At 54.0% G+C, this 9,663-nt stretch overlaps 2 protein-coding genes across 2 annotated transcripts; one reads left to right on the plus strand and one right to left on the minus strand.

Moving 5' to 3' along the window:
* UBD (ubiquitin D) lies at positions 1–542 on the minus strand. The gene has a single exon (XM_080665022.1). It carries the CDS (start codon positions 515–517, stop codon positions 77–79), a length of 441 nt encoding a protein of 146 aa, XP_080521148.1. The 5' UTR covers positions 518–542; the 3' UTR covers positions 1–76.
* Positions 543–4,660: 4,118 nt separating this feature from the next.
* Positions 4,661–9,462, plus strand: LOC308245881 (ubiquitin D-like). The gene is made up of 2 exons (XM_080663810.1): positions 4,661–4,840; positions 6,282–9,462. The coding sequence occupies exons 1-2, from the start codon at positions 4,754–4,756 to the stop codon at positions 6,750–6,752; spliced, it is 558 nt and encodes a 185-aa protein (XP_080519936.1). The 5' UTR covers positions 4,661–4,753; the 3' UTR covers positions 6,753–9,462.
* Positions 9,463–9,663: the final 201 nt, after the last annotated feature.

Genomic DNA, 9,663 nt, shown 5'->3' on the forward strand with positions numbered 1-9,663 from the left:
CTGCGCTAGAATCAAAAGATCAGAGAGTTAAAAGCATTCTGCAGCCTATCCCCCACTCCAAATCCGCTCTTCCTGCTCACCCCCCGATGCAGTGGCGTGTCAAGAAGAGTGAGGTGCCCCTCCTGATGCCATAATGTGCCATGGTCTTCCCATCTTCCAGCCTCTTCCCATTGCAAGTCACAATCTGCTTCTCGGGGGACAGCGCGGTCTTGGTCTCGATCATCGCTTTCACCTGGGCCACTGAGCTGGACCTTCGCACCTGGAGGAGGTGCCTCTGCCCCTGGTCACCCGACTCCACCAGAACTAGGGGCAGCTCCTTGTCACTGGGCTTCACCACCCGCAGGGTGAGGTGGATGGTCGTCTCGTGGTCGATGCCATAAGATGACAGTGTTCTGCGCGGCTTCAGCGGCTTCGAGCCCAGCAGAAGGACCTGGTCCTGCACGGCAACGTGGGTCTTAGACCGGACGTGTTCGCTGATCTTCTTCACTCTGTCCTCCCGGTTGGCAGTGAAGGTCATTGGACCCCACTCCTCAGACTGCACATTCACCTGGACAAGGAAGGCCAAGAGACAGTTGCCAGGAATACCTGCCATGTTCCCCGCTCCTCCTCCCTCCCCAGTGTCTTTTAGGGCCAATGATATTCTGCAATGTATTTCCCTATAATTAAAGGGTGTTTGGGTTGTTTTAGTTTGGCATATCCAATTTGATTTTGATAGGTATTTTGAAATTGTCCTCTGAGAGTGGACAGGTGCCCCCCCCCCCACCCTCTGCAATCATCAATAAATGAGAATTCACAATAGCATTTTGATTGAAATTGGTGTGCCTTTCTGAAGCCATAGTCTAGATCTCAAAGTAGTTTTACAAAGTCTTTCTTGGACGTTGATAAAGAGATGGGGAAGGGCTGCTGGCCCGGGGAGGGCTGGGTGTGGGCAGCAAGCAGTCCCAAGCCTCCCCACCAGCCAGGGCCACGTGGAGAGGTGGGCAGATAGCTGAACTTTGTCTCACAGCCTGGCAGGCTATCCACAGCTCGGTGTTCGACCTCGGCTGGTTTTCTGAATTTGTTAGAGGGGCAAAGCAAAAGACATGTTTCTGCCTGTGAACGATCTACTGTGACACAGACAGGCAAGGGGGAGTGTGTGGTAAGAAGCCAGGAGGAGGTCAGGCCCACAGGAGAGAGCCTGCCTGTGGGGAGCAGAGGGCACCAGGGCCTGGGTCAGCCCACACCTTGGCTCTGGGCTGGGAAGGAAGTTCACAGAGCACAGGCAGAGGGAAAGGGCAGAGGTCAGAGTCCAGGGCTGTTATTTTTGTTACTTGAAAGGACACTGCTTCTCAGAATCCAGATGCTTTCTGGGTAGGGCATCCCCCAAATTAGTTTTGCTTTTGCTTTCAGGTTCCCAGACTTGACTCTGTGGAGGAAATCCCCAGCTCCAGGGGGAGTCCCTGCACCGCCCGCCCCCGCCCCCCCCCCCCCCCCCGCCCACCCCGTGGAGCTGCCTCAGGTGGCACATGGCCCTGGGACACTCAGTCCTGGGAGAGTGGTTCTCAGGGCTTTTGAGGCTGCGACCTTCCTCCAGGCCCTGCCTCCTGCCCTCACAGCCTCTTTGCTCACCTCTGCGGAGCAGGGAAGTGTAGGGTGGCCCCGCAGGGTGAGCCACCCAGCGACACTCCTGCCATCATGCAGGCCCCCAAGCTCTCCTTGCTCTCACTCCTTCCAAGGCCCCTTGCATCCTGGCTTTCCTTTACCTATCTGTCTTCCTGTGCACCTTTCCTGTGAAAACGAGGCGTTCATGTGCAGGCACCCCTTTTCTTTCCACTGGAGCACAATGCAGTAAGAAGACAAGGACTGTAGAAATAGACATTTGCATTTGAACCCTGGCTTCCAACTACTATAATAGGTCTGTGGGTGAGTTAGCTCCTTGTTTATTGATAAGGATACTAATATTTCCCTCATTAGAATATGAAAAACGGTTAATGAGGTACCATTTAAAAATATCTTGTGCAATTCCTGAAATAGAATAAATACTCAGTGGACATTTTCCATTTTTATTCATAACTTAGTCATTCATTCATTCATTCATTCATTCATTCACTCAGTAAATAAAGATACAAGTTAAATGAGACATAGTCAAGACCCTCAAAAGGCCTGCTCTGCGCCATGGGCCCAGGAGGAGCAGCGGATGGTCCTGCCGCTGCAGAAATGTGCACGGAGCCCACAGAGAAGGGGGTGGGGGGTGGGGGTGTAAGCGCACAGACGGGGAGCAGGACAAGGGCGTTGGGGAAGGCTCCCTGGAGGAGATGCTGCCTGCCTGCGATGCACACCCTGACACTCTCAGGTGTCGGGGCGGTGTGGGGGAAAGGCACGCTGGGTAACTGGGGCAGGGCGCGCGCATGTGCAGGTGTTCAGGGAACCGCGTGTGCAAGCAGCTCACACACGGGCTGCAGCTCAGCCTGGGCTGGGAGGTGCGCGGGGCCTCGGGCCTCGGGCCTCGGCGGACAGACACCCTTCCTGGGAGCGTCATTCCCAGGCCCCTCCTGGCGTTTCTGCCTGAGGGTCTCATGTCCCCTGAGAATGAAGACATTGGCACCAAGATGGTGTGGCTACTTGGGCGAGAATGGCAAAGAAGGAAAAGGAAGGAGAAGAGGGAGGTTTAATGTTAAGCAGCCTTAAACACTCACTCTCCGTCTTCCTTTCCCAGAAGCGAGGCGAAGGTCTAAGAAGGCAGTGGGTGCGGACCAAGTGGGGAGCAGGACGGCGGTTCCCTGCCCCTGCCCTGTCCCTGCCCCTGCCCCTGCCCCTGCCCTGTCCCTGCCCCTGCCCAGGCCCCTGCCCTGCCCCTGCCCCTGCCCCTGCCCTGTCCCTGCCCCTGCCCCTGCCCCTGCCCGCGGGCAGCGATGCTTCAGCAAGCCCAGGGCCTGGTGCACACGGGGTGCAGAACAGCCCTCGCCTGCGCCTGCTGCGCGGAGCCAGAGGCCACTGCACTGGTCCCTCCACCCGGGGCCATGGGACCCGGAGAGGCCTCTGCACGCGGAGGAGCGGGAAGCGGGGTTGCCCACCAAGGCGGGGGTCGCCGGCTCTCCCGCCTCCCACCGGTCCTGTGTGTTTAAAGGAATATGCCCCACCCCACACAATGCATGTCAATCAGGGTCCGTTCTCCCCGTTTCATTAGCTGAGCACCAAGAGCTTCCGCTAGAAGAGCGTGGTTTGTGTTCCGCTTTGGGGCGTGTTGGCAGGAGCCCTTAGGCCCCCAGTCACTGCCTGCGGCACTTCCGCCCACCCCAGCTCTCCCAACAGAAAGCCCTGAAGCGCAGGGAGGCCTGTGAGAGCTCCCAGGAGAGGGAGTCGTGGTAAATGGAAGCACAGCCAACACGGAGGACAACTCGGCACGTGACAGTCGTCTTCCTTTGAAGACATCTGGAGCCCCGATGCTGCTGTCTTTCTAGGTGGGCTCTGTGGCCCTGTCCTGAGAGTCTGGGGCGGGGAGTGATTCCTTGGGAAGGTAGGAGGGCCGGAGTGGTTGGGTGAGCTCTCGGAAGGGAAGGGAGGCAGAGCCAGGGAGCACATGCTTAGGTGTCTCTGGGGTCAGGGCACTGGGGAGCAAGGGTAGGGGGAGTGGAGGTACCAGCCCTCAGAGTGAGTGCGGGCCTGCTTCCGACTGTGGGAGCCGGGGTCAGCGTTCCATTGTTGGCTGTGGCTTGTTCTCAGGTCGAGGATTTGGTTTGCAGGTTCTGGCACAGGATTGGGGAGGATTGGAGAGCCGCAGAAAGGACATTTTATACACATGTCTTCTGAGCCTGGCAGACACCTAGGAATTCCCTCCAGTCACCTCATTTTATGGACCAGAAAACCAGTATCCAAGGAAGTGAACAGATCTGCCCACGGTAATGTAGCAGGCGGCACCCCAGGACTGAGCCAGGGTCATGTCTCCTATGTCTTCTCCCGGCAGGCCTCCTGCCTCCGCCTCCCGCCTCCAGCCTGGAGAGGGGACAGGCTGCTCCTGGGGCTCTGCTTTCAGAAAGGGCCTGGCTGATGGGGCTCCTAAAGCAGCAGGAGAGGACCACTGCCGGGACTGACCAGCAGACACTGAGCGACGGATGAATGGATTACTCTGACACACGGTTCTGTGAAAGAGAGGCTAAGGGACTGCTTGGCTATAGCCACCAAACAGGCCCATTCGCCTGCCTCCTCAGGCTTTTATTGTAACAACAGCTTGAACTAAAATTAACTATTAGACCCAATCAGCAGGGTAAGCATCCTTGAGAAGGCACATGCTTCTATAAGGTCGTGTCTAAAGGCTAAGAGTACAGATTCCAGTAAAACACCCGGGGGCTCGGACTTGTTTGGAAAAGTCAAGGCAGTGGCTGCTGCCTTCGTCAAGGTCCCCCAAGAGGCTCCCCGACCTTTCATAGTATCCTCCTTACAGACTTTCCAACCAAGTCCCGTGCTTCCCCACAGACCAGGAAGTGTTCAAGGGCTGTAGCCATTGAGGGCCCAGGGCTGCAGACTGGACAGTCCTAAGTCAGGACTGGGGGGGGTGGGTTGTCAATCAGGATAGATTCTCAGAAGGGAGGGCCCATCCCAGGTTTGGAAGAAGGAGGCCAGTGGATTGGCTGAGCGGGGAGTGCTTGGTCAGGAAGTGCTCTTTGGGTGTGGACTCACTGCAGCAAAAGTGAAAGAGAACCGGAGACCAGGCAAGAACAAAGAGCACGGAAAGCAGACAACCAGGGGGTTTCCAGCTCAGCTCTTTGCGTGGACGATGGGCGCTGGGCGCAGCTCCTGCTCTCAGGCTGTTTCTGCTGCTCCCTTGGCTGCAGCGATGGCTGCCGATGCTGCCTGCCTCTGTGTGAGTTGGGGCTTGATAAAGGGGCCTGCGGACGGGGGAGGGAAGGCACCTCCAAGAGATGGGGGTCTCAGGAATGGGTGAGGGCAGTGCTCAGAGAGGGGTGGCTGGGAGGCATCTCAAAGGAGGGTGTGAAGGAAGGTTCTGGGGAGAAAAGCTGATCACTTGGCTCCTGAGTTTCTTCTGTGTCAGGCCTGGGGCTGGCCACGGTTAGGGATTCATGGTAAGAGGTGGCATTGGGCTGTGTGCTCAATAGGACTGGCAACATTTAAAACTATGGGAATATTGCCTGGAACCCCTTTCCCTTATCCTGTTTAGGGGTCCAGGGCTCTCAACCTGTTTCCTTCTCTTCCCAAAAGAGAGGTCCACAAACTCACATACTCTAAGCTGTTAGCGACCTGCTGCCTTCCTTTTGTGGAAATGCGCCCTCCCTCCGGGGAGGCCCTGGGAGAGCCCAGCGAGGGCAGCGCTCAGCAGGGCAGGGGAGAATGTCCTGGAAGTCTCAGTCAGTCAGGAAGATGTTCATTTTGGACAGAGCACGAGGGAGGGCCACCAGGCTCTCAAGCCACAGCACAGGGCTCACGTCAGGTAGAGCCCTGCCCTCTGTGAGTGAGGCCCCGTGTTAATTATAGGACGAGATCATATTCTACAATAGGTAGATAGAGAAACACAGGAAACACAGAGGAACAAATACCATCGAATGTAGTGTCACTGTAACATGTGTTATTACTATAAAGCAACAAGACATCCAAAAGAAACCCACAGTATAGAGAATGTGTCCTAACCAGGGCTCCTCCTACAGCACTCATGGGGGGCAGCCCCAGGGGTCCCCGATGACGCTGCCAAATCTTGGAATTTCCATTTGGAAGTTGTTTTTAGAGTCTGGTGTACACCTTTGGGTGCTTTGTACTTGTATTTAGTTTTTTCTTTAATCTTCACCCGAGGATAATTTTTAAAAATTGATGAGAGAGAGAGAGAGAGAGAGAGAGAGAGAGAGAGAGAGAGAGAGAGAGAGAGAGAGAAATACCAGTGTGAGAGACAAACATTGGTCAGTTGCCTCCCGTCTGCACCCTGACGGTAAGGGGGGATTGCTGGTGTACGGGACCATGCTCCAAGCAGCTGAGCCACTGGCCAGGGCTGTATTAGTTCTTGAAATTTGACAAACTTTATCTGGCTAGGAAGCAGGTATATACGGTGGGAAATTATCAATGACAGTTTGGGGATGGGGGAGAGGTGTGATTGTAAGGAATAACACCGACGTTTGTCTTTGTGTTGTAACCTGGGGATTCCAAAAGAGATGTTTGGAGGCGGGGAAGGACGCAGCTTGCTGTGAAGGAGCCAGAGGACCTGACAGCAGTGAAGGACAGAAGACACTGGGGAGGGAGGAGGAGCGGGGAACATGGCAGGTATTCCTGGCAACTGTCTCTTGGCCTTCCTTGTCCAGGTGAATGTGCAGTCTGAGGAGTGGGGTCCAATGACCTTCACTGCCAACCGGGAGGACAGAGTGAAGAAGATCAGCGAACACGTCCGGTCTAAGACCCACGTTGCCGTGCAGGACCAGGTCCTTCTGCTGGGCTCGAAGCCGCTGAAGCCGCGCAGAACACTGTCATCTTATGGCATCGACCACGAGACGACCATCCACCTCACCCTGCGGGTGGTGAAGCCCAGTGACAAGGAGCTGCCCCTAGTTCTGGTGGAGTCGGGTGACCAGGGGCAGAGGCACCTCCTCCAGGTGCGAAGGTCCAGCTCAGTGGCCCAGGTGAAAGCGATGATCGAGACCAAGACCGCGCTGTCCCCCGAGAAGCAGATTGTGACTTGCAATGGGAAGAGGCTGGAAGATGGGAAGACCATGGCACATTATGGCATCAGGAGGGGCACCTCACTCTTCTTGACACGCCACTGCATCGGGGGGTGAGCAGGAAGAGCGGATTTGGAGTGGGGGATAGGCTGCAGAATGCTTTTAACTCTCTGATCTTTTGATTCTAGCGCAGTTAAGGGGCAGGGCTGTGTGTGTGACTGAGAACAGAAGATAGCATGTTGAGGGCTCATGAGAGATAGCATTCAAAGCCAGCTTGAGTGTGATCCTTTTTTGGTTCCCTCTGATTTATAGACAACCCCCCATTTCCTTTCCTGCCTAACAATACAGTCAGCTCTAGGCTGGGGTCCATGTTCTGATTTCTGTGTTTCCATCTACGTGTAAGCCAGTGCTCTACCTATCATATCACTAGATGACTGCTGAACTACATTGAATTTCTACTTGTAGGGAACAACGAAGTGATTTCTTATAAAGTGAATTAATTACTCTGACGTGATCACAATTTAATTAATAAGGAATTTAGAAATTCAATTAAACTGCTTCTCCTCTCCTCATTCAAAGCTGTTTGGTATAAAAGGAAACTTGGCACCATGCCCCTCTTGCTCCCTCTGTCCCATACCCGATCAAAATGGTTGTTATTTCTGGGATGAAGGTGGACATGGAAGCATATTTTCGCTGGGGACTAGAATGCTCGTGTCTCTGGCGGTGCGGTATCAGTTTGGGTAAGGGGTCTAGGGGCTGATCCCCGGATTGACACCCACACTCTGCCCAGGTTCTGGCTAATAGAACTTTTTCCTTTCTGCTTCCTTCACCACCAGGTTCTCTCTTGGATTCTCATACCCCTTTCTCCATCTTACACCCTTCATTTAATCCTCTATCTTATTGTCCCTCTCTCATGTTACTTTACTGGTCACATGCATGTTTTTCTCACAACCTAAGCCATGTCCACCTACTTATCCACTAGTCTAGTCCCTTCTTATCTTTAAAACTTGCTCCAGAGCCACCTCCTTGAAGAAGAGTTTCCCAACTTAACCCCACCCAGCACAAACCATACTGATGGGTGTTTCTCATTAAACTGATGGGACAGGTGCTCTGTGGCGGGCACTAGTCACCTGGCCAGGCGGCATTCGATGGAACTGATTCCCTGTGTGAGAGACCCTGGCTCCTTTTTCTGGATGGGGTGTGCTGCAAGGCAGAGTCTAGGATTTCCTTGTCAATCTGGAAGACTCCTGATGGCAGACGCCAGGGAGTCTTCCTGGCATCTTCCGCCAGACTGGGAGAGAGCTAAGCTAAGCATCGTGTGCCTCGTCTCACCACCATAGGGGAGGTCGCAGTACCTGCTGAGCATGCGGAAGGTCTTCCCCAAATCATGCTTCCTCTCCTTCTCAGCCGGGGAGGAAGCCCGGGAGCCATTTCCAACCTCCAAGCCCCTATTTGCAGAGGATGCAGGGGTTTCCCCTGAAGCACATGAGCACTTCCTAATGGGGAAGGGTCTCCCTATTAACCTTGGACTCCCGAGGGCGAACTCTTGCAGATTCTCACACAGAAATGAATAGCCTCAAGGCTAAACTGACTAACCCGCCCATGGGCATTCCCAGGCCTGGCCCTTGGGCTCACAGGTTCCTGCCTACCCCGCTCCTCACTGTCCAACCTGCCCTGTCCACAGACTGACTTCCCCGAGGCCTCCTCGCCGGCCCCTTCACTCCCTATTCCTGAGGTTTCAGGTGAGTAGGTGGAGGGCCGGGCGGTGTGACTATGTTGTGTGTGGGTTGCAGGTGGGTGTAGATGGCTGAGCTGCAGAAGAGGCAGACAGGGCTTTCAGCTGGCAACCCACACCTGCCCACCGCGTTCCTGTGGAAAATCCCAGAGAACACCAGAGTAGGCTAGTCCCTGGTGCATGGGTCCCCAGGGAACTCGCTGGGAGTAGAGGATACGGGGCGTAAGCATGGCGGGTGAGGTGGGGTGGAAGAAAAATCCCTGTTCAGAGTTTCGTCCTGTAACGTACCCCAACCTACTCTCTAGGGTTTTTACTCCAAATCCTTAGTGACTCAGTGGAGCATCGGGCCTACCTCACGGACGATGCCACAGACGCCAGAGAAGCCGGCCCCTCCCGAGGTGGTCCTCTGTTACGTTTCCGCCCAAAGGGGCCTCATGAGCTGCGCCGCTAGGTTCCCTCCTGTGCATCAGCCGGTCACCTCGCTCTCCCCGTCCCGCCCCAGCCTTCCGCCTTCAGTTTGGAGGCCAGGACATTTTGGCCTTTGGTGGTCCAGGGATGGGATGTGCACTCTGCCTTTGCTCACGGGGGACCCTCCTGCCCAGGCTCTCCAGAGGGGAAGGACTGACTCGGTGGGAGTCTGGGTGATCGGAAAATCATAAAGCAAACACCTCTTGTTCCTCCCAGCACTCAGGGCGGAGGTCACACCCAGGAAGCAGTGGTGCTGGTGCTGATGAGCAGGTCCCCTCTGGGGCTCCGAGTTTCAGGGGAAGGGGAAGGGGAGAGGGGGGAGGGGGATGGAAACACCCGTCTTTGCGCAGGCCCCCACCTGGAAAATCAGAAATTGTTTTTGACAGTTGCAATTCGCTCTTATTATTTTAGACAGTGAGAATATTGTATGCAGAAAAAGATCTTTTCCCCTTACATGAACTTACTTTAATATGGAAAACACAGAGCATTTATCTTGAGTAATATTACGTTCTACAATTCTTAAAGAAAATGAAGCAAATGGTGATGTGCTAGTTATTGGCATCAAAATTAACAAATTTATCAATGTAACTTTACATTAATAAAAATAAATGACATTTCCCAAAGTAAATATTATTATGCATTGCTCTCAATTTTAAAATACTTTAGAAACAACAGGTAACAACTCAGGGCCTTAAACAGAAAGAGAAAGCTAAAATGGGATCTAGACTATATTCACATACATATAAATAAGGTTAAATAAGATGGAGAGTAAATATGCCCTGTTTTGTTTCTTAAAACTTCTATTTAATGTAAATAGTGCCAACA

Source organism: Plecotus auritus, assembly GCF_963455305.1.
Source record: "Plecotus auritus genome assembly, chromosome: 4".
NCBI lineage: Eukaryota > Metazoa > Chordata > Mammalia > Chiroptera > Vespertilionidae > Plecotus > Plecotus auritus.